At 37.8% G+C, this 17,815-nt stretch overlaps 1 protein-coding gene across 1 annotated transcript in view; it reads left to right on the top strand.

Moving 5' to 3' along the window:
* The window catches only part of ofcc1 (orofacial cleft 1 candidate 1), a 261,434-nt gene that overhangs the window by 68,975 nt on the left and 174,644 nt on the right, over positions 1-17,815 (top strand). The window contains exon 15 of the mRNA XM_062021233.1: positions 5,500-5,764. Within this exon, the coding sequence (XP_061877217.1) occupies positions 5,500-5,764 (265 nt within the window). The remainder of the gene's footprint in view (positions 1-5,499; positions 5,765-17,815) is intronic.

Consider the following 17,815-nt stretch of genomic DNA (forward strand, 5'->3'; position numbering starts at 1 on the left):
ACACTCATGTCTTTGTTTTGTGAATTCAAAAGAGTAATCAACACAAAAACTGCTAGCAAGAGGTGGCTAACAATAAAGGTAATGGGTTTTGACCTATTTTGCCTATAAAGCCCTCTATAAAAGGGTCCAAAAGCCTCCAACAACGTTTTATGTACATGCTGTAAATATATATGTAATGTAGTAACAGACACATTCCTAATTTTATATTTACAGGATTTTGGTCATTTTGGTCATAGCCGAAACTTATTTCCTGGGTGCATTGATTTCACAGATCGCATTGCTTCGAACTCTACTACAACAAATATTAACCATGCCAGATTTTGTGAGAGCCAACCACGATTTCTTGGGGGACAAATGATGATCCAAAACCTCCAAGTTTTGGAAGCTTGGTGCAAAGCAGATCCAGTTTTAGTGAACAAGGCATCAAGTAGCAGTAGTTCCAAACAAAATACGAACACAACTAGAGATGTCCGATAATATCGGCCTGCCGATATTATTGGCCGATAAATGCTTTAAAATGTAATATCGCAAATTATCAGTATCGGTTTTTCCATTATCGGTATTGTTTTTTTTGTTTTTTTTAATTAAATCAACATAAAAAACACAAGATACACTTACAATTAGTGCACCAACCCAAAAAACCTCCCTCCCCCATTTACACTCATTCACACAAAAGGGTTGTTTCTTTCTGTTATTAATATTCTGGTTCCTACATTATATATCAATATAGATCAATACAGTCTGCAAGGGATACAGTCCGTAAGCACACATGATTGTGCGTGCTGCTGGTCCACTAATAGTACTAACCTTTAACAGTTAATTTTACTAATTTTCATTTAATTTTCATTAATTACTAGTTTCTATGTAACTGTTTTTATATTGTTTTACTTTTGTTTTTATTCATGAAAATGTTTTTAATTTATTCATCTTATTTTATTATGTTTTTTAAAAAGGACATTATCTTCACCATACCTGGTTTTCCAAATTAGGCATAATAATCTGTTAATTCCACGACTGTATATATCGGTATCGGTTGATATCGGTATCGGTAATTAAGAGTTCGACAATATCGGAATATCGGCAAAAAAGCCAATATCGGACATCCCTAAACACAACACAACTGGGATGTCGACTGATTGAATGGTTGTCTTTCATCTCCCCATTTAGACGATAACGTCTGCATAATCCTCACTCCTCAGGTAAAAATGCTGGGATGGAACGAGCATCTTGCCGCATCTTCCCAATGGTGTTTTCGAGTCTGAAATGAATTCCAAAGTTATGGCCGCAACATTTTACTATAAATCATGTGAGGCATGATTTATAATTTAGTCAAGAACGTTTCCAAAATCAAGGACGGTTCAGCAGCCTCTCACTAGTGGCGGGAGGAGCAGTGTGAATGTCTCTGCGAGCAAGGCGCTGTCTTACTAAAAGTAGTTCCTCTGTGTTACCTCTTACAATAACAATGTCACAATAGCTTGGTTAATATGCAGGTCACGGCATGTACTGTAAATGCAGCGTTGCTTGTTGTTTTTGGATGTTTTTAGAACGCTTTTTTCAGAGTCAGAATCAGAATCAGAAATACTTCCCCGAGGGGAAATTAAGATTTTCAACACAATCCCATTCAAGAGCAGACAAACATTACAGAGAGACAGAACAGGATCGCTGACAGATCTGCCAACTTCCGGCGCCCCTTACAAAAAAGATGAGAAACAGGTAAACACAGAGGCGGAAGGGGGTGGAAAAAAAAAATCAGTCTAAAGTACCAATGATTGTCACACACACACTAGGTGTGGTGAAATGTGTCCTCTGCATTTGACCCATCCCCCTTGTTCACCCCCTGGGAGGTGAGGGGAGCAGTGGGCAGCAGCGGTGCCGCGCCCGGGAATCATTTTTGGTGATTTAACCCCCAATTCCAACCCTTGCTGCTGAGTGCCAAGCAGGGAGGTAATGGGTCCTACTAAGCCTGGGTCCCTGGAAAAGTGGGACCAAACTGAGGCCGAGGAAGAAAAAAACCTCATAGCAATAGCACACATAAATATGTGTGTAAGAGGGAAACATCAAAGAACACAAAGGACATTAAAGACATTAAAAAAGCAGAGCTGATGCAACCAGCCACTTCTACACACAGCCACAAAAGTAAAACAACAACAGAATAACATACACACTGTGGTGGCCTCTGCGGTGTTCCACACCATTGTCTGCTGGGGTGGGGGGAGCATGGCCAGAGACAGGAGCAGACCCAACAAAGCAACCAAGAAAGTCGATTCCACCCTCGGCCGCCCACTAACTCTCGGCCAGTGTCCAGTCTGAACGAGGATGCGTCTAAGACCGAGGTGTCCGATAACTGCTCATTGCTCATTATGAGCTCATTGCTCATTCGGCAGAATAGATGACTCCCCATAGCCTGCATTGTTTTGTTTTTTTAGAACACACAGAAAAAAAAAAATACAAATATTCTTGTCTCACATTAGGACTGTGAATGATGGGCATAATTTTTAAAAAAAAGTGCATTTAACCATTAAGGAGGAAAGGTCAAGGCCGCCTGAATGCACGGGCTTTAAAGGGCTGAAGCCCATGGGCCCCACCCAATCAGGGGCCCCCGATTTTCACAGTGAAATGCAATGGTTGGTGTTGATCACTGAAACGCCTGTCGCTAAAGAACACAATTATTTATAAAAATGGGGGATATTTTTGCATTGTTGCTGTTCTGTTGAGTGAAATCTTTTTTTTTTCAAACTGTATGCGGTTGTTAAGATTTGGTGTGGAGGGCCCCACAACCCCCCCCCCACACACACACACACACACACACTTTAGTGTAGCTTGATGAGTTACAGTGCTACTAACACAGGTACATTTTAACAGCATCATGCCAGTTTAGGAAATATGAAAAACACAATGATCAAACTTGCAGCACTAAATGTATTTAACAATGTGTAGCTTTTTTTTACAAAGCTCCATGAAGTGGTGGGCATGTACATTGAGTGGAGTCATCAAACTAATGTAACTTCTCAAAGGATCCTCTTTAATAAAAGTGTGTCCCGCATTTTGTGCTCATAACCAAACTCAAGGAATAATAATAGTCATACCTTGGAAGGGCTACTGCACATTTTTTATTTTGTTTTGTCTGTCTTTCACAATCCCTATATAAGACAAGAATACATGTGTATTTATTTTGTTTACGTATTTTAACTTGTAAATAAACGTTAGCAAAAGTCATCTAACAATAGAGTGAATGAGAGTCCCTCTATTCCACCTTTAAAGCGCTTTACACAACATCCAAAAGCTTCCATTATTATTGTGTTTACATGCTGTGAGTATATATGTCACATAGTAACAGGCAAATTCATAATAACATGCAATATTTGCTTTTTTTTTCTCATTTTAAGCATTAATTTCACAGGCGCATCAAAATGTTTGCTATTTCCTTCAACAACAACAACTACTACTAATTATGGCAGACTTCATGAGAGCCAATAAAGCATACTTGCCAACCTTGAGACCTCTGAATTCGGGAGATGGGGTAGCGGGGGGTGTATATATTTTTAAGTATTTCTTATATATAAATAAATTTGCAGGCAGCATACCCCTTCCCCTTCAAGCTGTCCTGGATGAACTGAAATTATTTTTTCCAATCATTTTGGAACTTGCAAGCGTACTTCTTCTTCTTACTCGTCGTCGCCATGTCTCTTCTTCGTTCTTCTGCTTCGTCTCTGTTGTGTTTTTGGACATTACTACTTGCCGTAATTTTGAAGCAATGCATGATGGGAATCCGGATGTTGTGTGTATGAACGTGCCGGCTGGAATAAACACACACTGAGAAATAGCTCCGTGCCTGCCTACTTTATGGGTTATAGATAAACCTATGGATAACGGAGACATATATAATATTCTCCTTTTCAGGTGAAACAGGACGCTAAAGGCAGTGCCTTTAAGGCACACCCCCAATATTTTTGTCCGGGTGGAAATCGGGAGAAATTCGGGAGAATGGTTGCCCCGGGAGATTTTCGGGAGGAGCACTGAAATTCGGGAGTCTCCCGGGAAAATCGGGAGGTTTGGCAAGTATGAATAAAGACTATTTTTGGACAAACGATAATCCAGAACCTAAATATTTTTGAGCCTGAATATTCAGAGAATGAACTCCAACTTTTAAAAGCTGATTTATAAGCAGATCCAGCAAGTAGCAGTATTGCACAGTGCTAAACAAGAAAAAACAACTACGAACATAATGAAACAATCTTCCCGTTTAGATGAAGAATTAATTATAATTCTCCTGGAGGTAAAAAAAAAGAAAAGATAAAGTGGCCGCAAACAAGCCTTTTTTCGTGTCTTTTCTCGCCATCTCTGGGTCTAAGGTAAATGTCAAAGTTTACTTCTCGGTTTATGGGCACATCCAGATGAGAGGCATGATTTACGATCTACAATTAATTTTCACCAACTCAGAGGCGATGCAACAGCTCACCGGCTCAATATGTCAATATTGTAGCATAATGCTAGTTAGCTCCCTATGATCAACACGGTCTGCATTAGAGCTTATAAAAACAATATCGCTAATACTTGATTACAGTATATTCAGGTCACAAAATGTAAATTGTGTATTGTTTGTGTTTTTAGAGGGCTTTATGGATGCAATAGATCAGGGGTTCTTAACCTTTTTGACCTCAGGGCCCAACTTCTCCACACCGATTTAGTAATTTTACTTTTGATTTTAATCGTGTTCAATAATTATATCTAACCTACTTACAGTTTAATAGATTAAATGTTGCCAAATGATATGAAAACATGTGGTAATTACAATGATTATTGTGTATAACATAATAAGCCAGGTCAGGCCGATTAGGAAAAACAACTACTAACCAAATATACTACATAAGAATGGACTCATAAATAACTGAAAACATATATTTACAAACAAGTATTTTATATAAAGAATGAAAAAAAAAAGAATTATGTTTCTGAACTAAACTGACAATAAAATAAAAATACACCTTCACCACTTTAGTCATAATTTCTGCGCCTAAGAAACGTCTCTGACTTCAAGTGGTGGAAAAATGTATTACAATTGACTACCGCTGCTGCCCGTACGGACCACAACTAAAAAACAGATATTTGTTGGCGGCCCTCTTAAAGGGCAATGGACCCATGATTAAGAAACTCTGCAATAGATGAGCGTATCATATGACTTAGAATCCATAAAAATAGAAAAACATGTGAATGATAGGTAAAATTCCATAAAAAGAACAGTTCCCCTTTAAGAGAACTAACTAATCACTGGCATGTGCATTTCCTATGAGTATCAAGAGCAGTCTTTATTGAATCAAACTGTCATTATTTCATGCTGTGACTTACTAATCGAGGCTGTTTCTGCAGTTTGATCACTCATACCTGTCGCGTAATTACACACACATGCTGCTCTCCCATGAATAATGGCGGAAAAGCAGTGCACCTGCAAAAAGCAATAAAGTATTTTAATTACATCTGTGCTTGTTTTTGATTTTCAAGATAAAGACCCTCCCACCAGGAACAGAGTGTTCAATCCCCCCGCAGACACGGCCTTTAAACACTTCTGCCGGGCTCCAACCCGCGGTCAGGCACAGCCGACCACAATCCAAACGGGATCCACGACACATCCATCCTCAGTCCCAGTTGAACCCGCTCCACGCCGGCCCCAGCAGTGGAGCACGAGAGCCCGCAGTGATGCATTCTCCCCGGGGCTCCGCCTTCCACCTGTCAGCTGATTCCGCTTGTTCGTCATCATCTCTGCCAGGTAGGGGTTCAAATGTTCAGTCCCGCCCCCGACTAGGCCACAGTGGGAGGAAAATGTCACCCTAATGTCAGTAGAAGAGCGATTGGAAGAATGGCAGCTTTCACTACTCTTCTCCACTGGTGTACAAGCGCTGCAGGGCATTGGGTGGGTTAAGAGTATAAAGTCTGTTTTACTATGCCAAAACAAAATCAACTGAAGCATAAATAATGGAAACAAATATTTGAACAGCAATTTATATTAGGTGAGGTGACAAACCAAAAAACTTCAGCTGTGACTTTGTTGGGGTTGTTTTCAATGTTAAAACAGGTTTCTTATAAAAAAGGGTGACACAAAAACGTAATAATTCACTCTGCGGGAATATGTTGTTTTTAAATACCTCTCAATAATCCCATTTGTTTATTTATTCTATATAAAACTGAAAACCATTTGGGGTCTTACCTTCCTACGTAGAGTTGTCCCGATACCAATATTTTGGTACCGGTACCAAAATAATTTCATACTTTTCGGTACTTTTCGAAATTAAAGGGACCACAAAAAATTGCATTATTTTGACAAAAACCTTAGGGTACATTAAACATATGTTTCTTATTGCAAGTTTGTCCTTAAATAAAATAGTGAACATACAAGACAACTTGTCTTTTAGTAGTTAGTAAACGAACAAAGGCTCCTAATTTAGCTGCTGACAAATGCAGTAACATATTGCCATTTGTATTCTATTATTTTGTAAAAAATTATTAAGGACAAGTGGTAGAAAATTAATTATTAATCTACTTGTTCATTTACTGTTAATATCTGCTTACTTTCTCTTTTAACATCTACACTTCTGTTAAAATGTAATAATCACTTGTTCTTCTGTTGTTTAATACTTCACATTAGTTTTGGATGATACCACACATTTTGGTATCAATCTAATACCAAATCGTTACAGGATCATACATTGGTCATATTCAGTCCTCATGTGCCTAGGGACATATTTCCTGAGTTTAAAAAGATAATATATATATTTTTTTAAACAAAAGAAGGTGTTGTGATGCCAAAAAATATCCACGTAATCACAGTAGTATCGACGAGATACGCTACTATACTTGGTATCATTACAGTGGATGTTAGGTGTAGATCCACCAATGGCGTTTGTTTACAGTTTGACGCCGTGGGGCGGGCCGGTACTTTTCAGAGGCGGTATAGTACTATACTAATACCGGTATACCGTACAACCCTACCCCTACGTTGATGATTTTTACACCAGTTGTAGATATCATGGTGTATGTTAAACATTTTTGCAAATATTACATTGGCTGACAAACAGAAACAGTTAATTAGCAATTGCGCAATCGCAAGTTAGGCTTGGCTAAGGCAGCCTCACCTCAGGTTTTTTTTTGTCCTGTATTTGATCAGGACAACAAATTTTACTTACCAAAATGGTAACAAAATGATTGGAATCCTACCTAAAATACATTCATACCAGATACATAGACACATATTCATGTTCAATATATTTAATATTTTACAACAAATTACTTATATAATATAATTATTTCCTACCTTATATTTTAGATTGACGAGACATTTTTCACAGAGGTCTACGAAACACACTGTAAACAAGTCAGTAGTTGTAACGTATTTCCAATTTACAGTACTGCACTAAAAAAATAACAACCGTAGGTTTGACGGTAAAAACACTGGCAGCTCAGTTGCCGGAATCTTACCATAAAAAAAACAATGGCATGATTTTGGGGGTAAAAACCACTGTACATTTTAGAGTTACATTCTGGTGAGTCAGCTGCCAGTTTTTCAATGATAGACAAGCTACTTGTCTATCACACGGTAGTAAGAGAAATCCTCTGCCATTTTCAAGTGTTTTTTTTTTTTTTTTTGAGTCTTCAGCTTGAAGCGTCCCTCTGTCTCCGACTCCCTCGTCATCATGTGACATGAGTGCGTGTCTGTTATGATTTTGCTTACTAGTTTCAATGATTTTGCATCTGATTGGCCAGTCCATAATGTTTCGCCCTAACCTTAGCCAATTTCTACTCATCATACAAACACCAACCAATCATCATGGATTTTCTCCGTATGTATGGATGTTCTCATTCATCCAGGTCATTGTATTTTCTCTGTATTTGTTTTTTTTTGGCCTGGATTCGCAGTTCAATACCTCTCTTTGTAGCTTGTAGCTTTGATTTAAGCTACCTAGCTACATGAGTCTAAAAATAGCTAAAATGTTGAAAATGTAGTGAAGCTACTGGCAAATGTAGTTAAGCTACGTAGCTTCGGTACATGTAGCTAGTTACTGCCCATCACTGCAGTTTTTTGTCATAAAATCTAAGGATTTTTTTTTAACAGTGCACTCGCTGTACCGTGAGTGTGTTTAGCCAAACTGGTACACACTTGTAAGTGACAGATGAGCACATGTCTGTAACATTTTAACAACATGCATTTGGAAAACATGGCCACCTTTAGGAACAACTTAAAGATTTACTAATAACTGGTCATAAGTCATGGGCCATTGATTCTCAAACTGTGGTACTTGTATCATTTGTGGTAGGCCGGCTCCATCAAGTGGTACGCCAAATAATAACTTGATTAAAGTACAGTGTTTTATTTTTCTATATTTAAAAACAGTGTTAGTGTTCAAACTGTGTGAAATGCTACAGTGGCCAATAATATCAAATATAATTATAAATTACAATCTCCGCATTGTGTTTAATGAATACTTAGGCCTGCTATGCTGATGTCTTTTAATGTTGGTCATTATGGTGGTACTTGGAGAGCCATGTTTTTTCTGAGGTGGTACTTGATGAAAAAAAGTTTGAGAACCATTGTTATAGGCCATTTTGGCTAATGACTTAGACTTAGACAAAACTTTATTGATCCACAAGGACAATTGTTTGCTTGTAATGCTTATAAACAATTGATAATATCTGTAAAAATGTGTCTAAATCATTTTCATCACCAAAGACACACACCTGGGGATAGGTTGATTGGCAACAATAAAATTGGCCCTAGTGTGTGAATGTGAGTGTGAATGTTGTCTGTCTATCTGTGTTGGCCCTGTGATGAGGTGGCGACTTGTCCAGGGCGTACCCTGCCTTCCGCCCGAACTCAGCTGAGATAGGCTCCAACACCCCCCGCAACCCCGAAAGGGACAAGCGGTAGAAAATGGATGGATGGATTTTGATCACAACCCGTTGGGGACGCCACAAACCTAACGGCGAATCAAATCGCTATGACTTGGCAGTTTCAATCAATTCCATTGTTGACCATTTGGTCTTAAAGCAAATAAACTGGTAACTCTACCCTCGCCCTTTGATTAGAGGTATTTTATCGGAACCGTTTGACCTTCCATCTCATCTTCCACTCGCCAGGGAGGCTTAAACTTCCCTGTGACGTCCTCTAGCTCCAACAGGGGGGGCTAAGACCAGCTGTGAGACATGGTCACTCCAGTATGTCCTAGGTTGACCTCAAGGCCTCCCCCAGGTTTCCCTTGAGGCATTTGAAGTAGATACCAGAGCCATGTTGACTGCTAGATTCGAGCAAATATTTCAGTTTTTCATCCCCAAATGGATTTGTGAAACAAGGTCCCAACTTTTAAAATCTATACTTTGTACTCCAGCACTTATTTGGAATCATTGATCTCCCGATACGTCCCGCCCCCCCTCACACCGCTTCTTACATTAAAGTACGGCTCATCTTTATTTAACAGTCCTAAAAAGTTTTTGCTTTAAACATCACACAGGCTTTTTAATTACAAATGAGTTGTGACAGGTCTGCTGCGTGGCACCCTGGCCCATTTTAAACGTGATGCCGACTGACAGCTCAGCAGTGTTCTCCCAGCGCTGGAACATGTGGAAGAAATTGGTCTTTTACATTTCACAGCTTGTCGCTTCCTCCGCCGACTGACCTGTGACCCCCCACAGAGAGCCTAACGCCCACAAGGGAAGTGTCCCCAACGAACCGAGTGGCTTTCTAGGGAGAGAGAGTGCAGAAGGCGGGGTGAGACTTGTGTTCTGCCAACGTACCGGGTCTCCTCGACACACATGGCTTCATCCAAACCCAGATGTGGATGTCAGCTTAGTGAGAAGGTTGCTTTGGAAATGAACCCGATCCGATCAAAAGGTGTCCCAGCCAGGTGCCTCATTCTTGTGCCGCATAAGCCGAAGTGACGTCGGTGCCTCTTTTACATGCAGATCTGTTCACGTTGCTTTATGTCTGGAGAACATTCCGCCGTTCATGCGCAGGGATTACATCAACATTGAAGGAAGACATTGGGCGGACAGCTTTAAACGATCTCCAAAATGCAAATCCCACTCAGTAGGGAAAAGCAGACAGAAATATTCCTTCCCCATTCCGCAGTTTTTTATGTCTTTGAGATTTCCTTCCCATTCCGTCGCTCCTAATATTTTAAGTCAGGGGTGTCAAACTCATTTTGGAGAGAAAAATCTACTCCCTGGTGGGCCGGACTGGTGAAATTACGGCACGATAACTTAAAAATAAAGACAACTTCAGATTGTTTTCTTTGTTTAAAAATAAAACAAGCACATTCTGAAATTCTCCAAATCATAATGTTGTTGTTGTTTTTTTTTACACTTACATGTTGCGGTTAATAGTATATATACTTTATTTGTCATTATTTATACTTTCTGAATAAATGATGTGGTAATGTTCATCAGTCAACTCATTGGTGTTAATTCTCTATCTATCAAGATAAAAAAAGTATATCAAAATCAAATTACAGGATGTTATTTATTAGGGCTGTGAATTTTTGGGTGTCCCACGATTCGATTCAATATCGATTCTTGGGTTCACGATTCGATTCGAAATCTTTTTTTTTTTCGATTCAACGCGATTTCCGATTCAAAAACGATATTTTCCCGATTCAAAAGAATTCTCTATTCATTCAAAACATAGGATTTCAGCAGGATCTACCCCAGTCTGCTGACATGCAAGCAGAGTAGTAGATTTTTGTAAAAAGCTTTTATAATTGTAAAGGACAATGTTTCATCAACTGATTGCAATAATGTTAATTTGTTTTAACTATTAAATGAACCAAAAATATGACTTATTTTATCTTTGTGAAAATATTGGACACAGTGTGTTGTCAAGCTTATGAGATGCGATGCAAGTGTAAGCCACTGTGACACCGTTGTTCTTTTTTTTAATTTTTATAAATGTCTAATGATAATGTCAATGAGGGATTTTTAATCACTGCTATGTTGAAATTGTAACTAATATTTATACTGTTGTTGATAATATTAATTTTTGTTTCACTACTTTTGGTTTGTTCTGTGTCGTGTTTGTGTCTCCTCTCAATTGTTTAATGCAGTTCTGAGTGTTGTTGGGTCGGGTTTGGTTTTGGAATTGGATATACAATTAAAATGAAAAAATATTTAAAAAATAAATAAAAATTGATTCTGAATCGCACAACGTGAGAATCACGATTCAAATTTAAATCTATTTTTTTCCACACCCCTATTATTTATGTAGTTTTCTCATTTTCCTCGACTTATGTACTAACATCATGTGATTTATTTTGTACATATGTAGCATCATCTACAAAATACTAATAATTGCTATTGCGACATCCAGTGGACACATTTAGAACAGCGGTTTCTTTCTTTTAAAAATTTCAGGTTAATATTTATACTTAGCAAATTCCTCTCGCGGGCCGGATAAAACCTGTTCGCGGGCCTGATCCGGCCCTCGGGCCATATGTTTGACACCGCTGTGTTAAGTAGTATATGAAGACCTCTCCGCACGCCGTAGAACACAGACTAAGCCAAGCATGACAGCCGGGATGCAAGTTTGGGTTCCTGAGGCAGGAATTTAATTAATCCCCCAAGAACAAAAAGAAAGTGTGAGGTGTCTGTTTCGGAACAAAACCTGACATTCCAATCCAAGCAAATAACTGACAAGTTTTCAACCGCTAACATTGTTTTCCTTTGTTAGGATTAGGGTTGTACCGGTATTGGTATAGTACCACGATACTAATAAATCTTATTCGCTACTATACAGCCTCTGAAAAGTACCGGTCCCGCACCCCCCCCTCACCCCAGCGTCGTCACGTCGTGTCATTGCTGGTTTTACGAGCAGACGAGCATGTTCGGCAGTGCACAATCAAGGAGTACTTACAAGCAGACACAGTGTGTAGACAGAAAAGGGAGAACGGACGCATTTTGGCTTAAAAACTGACGATACAGGTGAAGTTATAACACTGAAACGCCCTCAGGAAGAGGTGCTTTAAGACATGGCTAGCTAGCTAGCGGCTAGCGGCTAACGTCTATACGCTGTGGGCAGTGTTTTAGCTACTTCTAAATTACTAATCCTCGCCTCCATGGCGACAAATAAGGTACGTTTCTTACAAGTATCATCCCTGCAGGATGAGGAATAGCTAAACTTTTTTTGCTACACACCGTAGCTCTCCGCCGTCAAAATGTAAACAAACGCCATTGGTGGATCTACACCTGACATCCACTGTAATGATACCAAGTACAGGGGCGTATGTAGTCGATACTACTTTGATTACGTCTATTTTTTGGCATCACATCACATCTTTTGTTTAAAAAAAAATCATATTATGTTTATAAACTCAGAAAATACGTCTTTGGACACATGAGGACTTTGAATATGACCAATGTATGATCCTGTAACTACTTGGTATCGGATTGATACCCAAATTTGTGGTATCATCCAAAACTTACGTAAAGTATCAAGCAACAGAAGAATAAGTGATTATTACATTTTAACAGAAGTGTAGATAGAACATGTTAAAAGAGAAATTAAGTAGATATTAACAGTAAATGAACAAGTAGATTAATAATTCATTTTTCACCACTTGTCCTTATTAATTTTTACACAATAATAGAATGGAAAAAGACACAATATGTTACTGCATATGCAAGCAGACTAAATTAAGAGCCTTTGTTTGTTTACTTACTAATAAAAGACAAGTTGCCTTGTACGTTCACTATTTTATTTAAGGACAAACTTGCAATAAGAAACATATGTTTAATGTACCCTAAGATTTTGTGTTCAAATAAAGCCAATAATGCAATTTTTTGTGGTCCCCTTTATTTAGAAAAGTACCGAAAAGTATCGAAACAATTTTGGTACCGGTACCGGTCCCAAAATATTGGTATCGGGACAACACTAGTTAGGATATATATCAGATATTTGGATTTAAATGTCTCAGTTGACTCATCCGAGCACGATGGTGAGTATTTGGCTTTTTAACTCGGAGATTAGCTGAAGGCACTTTGGGTTAAGTGACCTTTCCCATTAAATGAATGATCCAGTTACATCGGGTTTGTTTGAACCCACATGACTAATTAGATTAGCGTCTCGTTCCGTGATCGCCATTAGTGGATCACCATGAGCCACGCAGATGATTCTGCCACAATTCCGCTGCTTCTTCACTTTGTTGCCTCCCATCAAGACATCCATCCCCTTGAGCGGACATGTGGATTTCAAGCTTTTCCTTATTGAATGTCGTCTTCAGAGCGTCACCCCTTCAGTTTCAGGATGTGGTCTCCTCTGGGCCCCGGTCCCTGTCATCATAGTTTTAAAACCGCAACATACGCTCGCAATCATCCTCTTTTCAAAAGTGTATGTGCTCCACAAGACATGCATAGTAGAGTGGGTGTTGAAAGGTGAGGGGTTTACTTTATACTCTCCAGGGACGATGCTATAGAAATACAACTTCAGAGTAGTCTGTGCACAGCTTGTAAACGAGCTACTAAAAACAAGTCACACTCAGTCAATTGTCTGACTTGTACACCTCACAATGAACAAATTGTATCCAAAGTGTCAATATTTCATACCAAATTTTGGGAAAAATGCATAAATATGTCATTCCCCAGAATGCTTTACTTTATTAAAATGGAGGTAATTTGTAAATTAAATTAAATGAGTTTATTTCCGTCATTTTGTATGATCAATTTACATATTAACAATCATACGCATACACACACAAAAAGAAAAAGGAATAGGCTGAAGCCAAGGCTTGTATTTGCCTATCCTATACATTCACTGAAAATTAGATTGCCTGGAACATCAATGTTAAAAAAATCAATAGGATGAAAGTAATCGTTGCTATAATTTATAATTTTTCCATTATCTCACCTTTCAAGGCTTTCTTAAACCTTAACAAAGAACTACATGTCTTCAACTCATCACTGAGCTTGTTCCACCATTTAACTCCTAAAACTGAAATACATTTGTATTTTACATTCCTTCTCACTTTACATATTTCAAAAATTAATATCCCCGTAAATTATAGATTTCTCCTCTTAATTTAAATAACCTAAGTATACAAGCTGGAAGGCTGTTGTTCTTTACTCGAAACACAATTTCCATTGTTTTTAAAAACACAATATCTGAAAATGTTAACACATTAGAACTTATGAATAATGGATTGGTAGGTTCATAGTAGCACACTTTGTCTATTATTCTAATTACTCTTTTTTGAAGTTTATTTATTGGGTCTATGTTTGTTTTATAAACATTTCCCCAAACTTCAACATGATATATGATTGTGGTATGTTTATCAGGGATGTACCGATCGATCAACCATTGATCATTGTCAGATTTTTGTGAAAAAAATATGTGATCGCCATTATTAAAACCTTAGAATGCCAAACACAAACGGCGATCCCCTCTGGCTGACAAGCAGCGAGCAGCTAATATTGCATCTCCTTACACAGTGTGGAGCCGCTCCTTAAGCTAATAATTATCATCTCCATTATAACATCTTAAGTGTCATTATCAAGTAGCATTATCACTGGAGGACGAGGCTAAACATGTTGCACACCGAGAGCAAGCAAGACGTAGGCATGCTAATAGCTAAGCTAACCTAGCTTTAATCAACACCAAGAAATACATGAAGTGCTTGGTAAAATTCAAGAAATGGAAATGGAATCATGTAGCAGTTGAAAGTAAGCAGATATTAACATGAAATTAACAAGTAGATTAATAAGAGTGTAGACACTAGAGAGAGGATAATGTAACGTAACTGTTGGTGTGTCAACTTTGTTGCGATCAGTACATGACATGTAAGAGAAGGGCTTATCGACCTATAAATTGGTGTTGCCGATACTAAGAGTAGTATCAGTATGTGATCAATATTAGAGTGATTAGGTTGATTTTTTTTTTTTTTTTCATAATCTTTTATTTTTTATTGTTTTGTTAATGTTAATAAATTCCGGGAATAATTATTTCCTAGACTATAGGGGTCAAAAACGTCAAATAAATGGTGTACTATTGATTTTGTTTTGATCAAAAAATTGTTTGTAATGAAACAAAATAAGGAGCTAGTTTAAATCTTATGTTGATGTTGTTACACTGCCAATAGTGTTTACCATAAATACATCTAAAAATGTACAGGTACTAGGCTGTACATGTAATCGGCATTGGTATCGACCAGTCTTACTCATGGATGATCGGTATTTGAATGAGCAGAGAAAAAAACCCTGTTCAGAACATCCCTAGTATGTAGGCTTTTGTTAAACGTGACAAATGATTCCTGTTACTCAAAATAATTTCACTTCCTGTATATGCATTTCAACATCCTGTGGGTGGAGCTCATTACATTTGAATTCCAATTATTCAAATTGATGTAAGTAAAATTTTAAATCTAGAATTTGGGTACACGTTTCACCTCAATGAACCACCTTTCTCCAGTGGCGGCAGCACTCGTTCAACCACAATTATCTTGCTACTCACTTGTGTTTCCAACTATTTGGACAATGATGGCTTAGGTCATAGATGTACATTGACTACTTTAAAGTGCATTCGAGTTGCATTCATATTGTATTAAGAAAAATGTTTCCTAACAAAAGGGAGGGGCCCAAAAAAATATCTGTTTCTCACGATGGGTCGCAGCGGTACTCAGTTGTAATACACTTTTCCACCGCAGTAACGGAATTTTCAAACAGAAGAAGTCTGGAGATAAAACCATAGAGAAGTTTCTTCAGCGCAAAAATTACAACTAAAGGGGTGAAGCTGTATTTTCATTTGTACTCTAATTCTTTTAGAGGTTATTGAAAAAATATATTTATTAATAATTTAGTTTACCCATTTGAGCACATCATAATTGTATATAATGTATTTTCCCTTCTTCGGCAGCTGCTTGGTTCACAGACTATCTCTCCAGCAGAACACAATGTGTACAGGTGGCTGGGACCACCTCTTCATTACTGGACATTACCAAAGGCGTTCCACAAGGCTCAGTGCTGGGGCCCATTTTATTTTCTATCTACATAAATAATCTTTGTAATAATTTGTCAAATGCAATGTACCATTTTTATGCAGACGACACCATTATTTATTGCTGTTCAACCTCCATCACTCAGGCTTTTGAGTTTTTACAAGCTGCTTCTGATGTCATCCAGGCTCGCTTATTTGATCTTAAATTGGTTTTAGATACAGATAAAAGCAAGCTAATGTAAATTACAAGTACTTGGGTTTTACTCTTGATCAGGAGCTTTCATTTAAAGCCCATATTAACAACTTGGTCTCTAAGCTTAGGGTAAAGCTTGGTTTATTTTTTAGAAATAAAAACTGCTTCTCTCTTAAAGTCAGAAAGAAATTGGTGACAGCAACTATCTTGCCTGTAATTGATTATGGAGACGTGCTTTATTTTAGTGCTTCATCTAAATGCCTCCAGTCCTTGGACACTGTTTTTCATTCAGCACTAAGATTTGTTACTGGCTGTCGTAGTCTCACCCACCATTGTCAACTGTATATGAAGTCAGACTTATCTTCATTGAGTGCACACAGATACACACATTGGCTGACTTTAATTTATAAGGCTCTTTTAGGTTTAATACCTCCATACTTGTGTACTCTGTTACAAAGAAAAAGCAGCTCTTATGCGTTACGTTCTAACAATTTGTATGTTTTAACTGTTCCTCATGTACGGACTGAATTTGGCAAAAGAGCTTTTGGCATTGCTGCCCCTATGGCATGGAAGGAATTGCAGACGAAACTGAAACTTACAGAACTACTTCCATTTGGAGCCTTCCGTTCTGTCCTCAGGGACAAACAGCGAGAGACGTTTGCACAGTGCCTGTGTTTTTAAAGATGTAAATCTCTGTTGTTTTACAGTTCTCTTATGTATTTTAAAATGTATGTCTTAATGTATTTATTTTGAAACTGCTCTGTGACATGTGCTGTTGACCTCTTGGCCAGGTCACCCTTGTGAAAGAGATCTTGATCTCAATGGGTTTTCTTATCTGGTTAAATAAAGGTTCTAATATTTGGTTGGTATTTATTTTTCTAATCAGCCTAACCTAAGGTTTTCTGTGTTAATAAAAACTAATATTTGTGATCAAGACATGGTTTCATATCATTTAACAAGGTTGTAAACTGTTAAGTAGGTTAGATATAATTATTGGATATGATTAAAATAAAGACTAAGATTACTAATTCAGTGGTAATATTTGACTGGAAAATCCCCGAGATCAAAAAGGTTAAGAACCCCTGCTTTAGAAGATATAATAAAAAATGTTTGCTGAAATGGTAGGTGTGTGCTTATCATAGACAGGCTACCAATTAGCATTAGCGATTTTACATGGCGATTTCAACAACTCCAAATTTGGTAATGAAAACTACGACTAAAATGCACGTTACAATCAAACAGCTGTGCATTTTTTTTCTGTCAAAATTGAAATAACTAATGTGTTCAGTAAAGAAAAAAAATACATATATTATTGACACACATTTTTTTCAGGCTTTTGTTTGCCTTTATAAAAATATACAGCCCACCATATCTGGCCCCTGGGCCTTAAGTTTGACACCTGTGCTCTAGATAATGTTACAATTTACCATGCCAACAAAGCACACAGAAGGCACTAAAAAGCACAGTTAGGCTTCACTTTCTAAGGTTTCTATTGGATTTGTCATAGACAGGCTACCAATTAGCATTATCGATTTTACATGGCGATGTCCACAACTCCAAATTTGATAATGAAAACTACAACTAAAATGCAAGTTACAACCAAACAGCTGGTGTGTAATAAGTACAATACTTATTACACATTGTATAAACACTATGTAGGG

Source organism: Entelurus aequoreus, linkage group LG15, assembly GCF_033978785.1.
Source record: "Entelurus aequoreus isolate RoL-2023_Sb linkage group LG15, RoL_Eaeq_v1.1, whole genome shotgun sequence".
Classification (NCBI taxonomy): Eukaryota; Metazoa; Chordata; class Actinopteri; order Syngnathiformes; family Syngnathidae; genus Entelurus; species Entelurus aequoreus.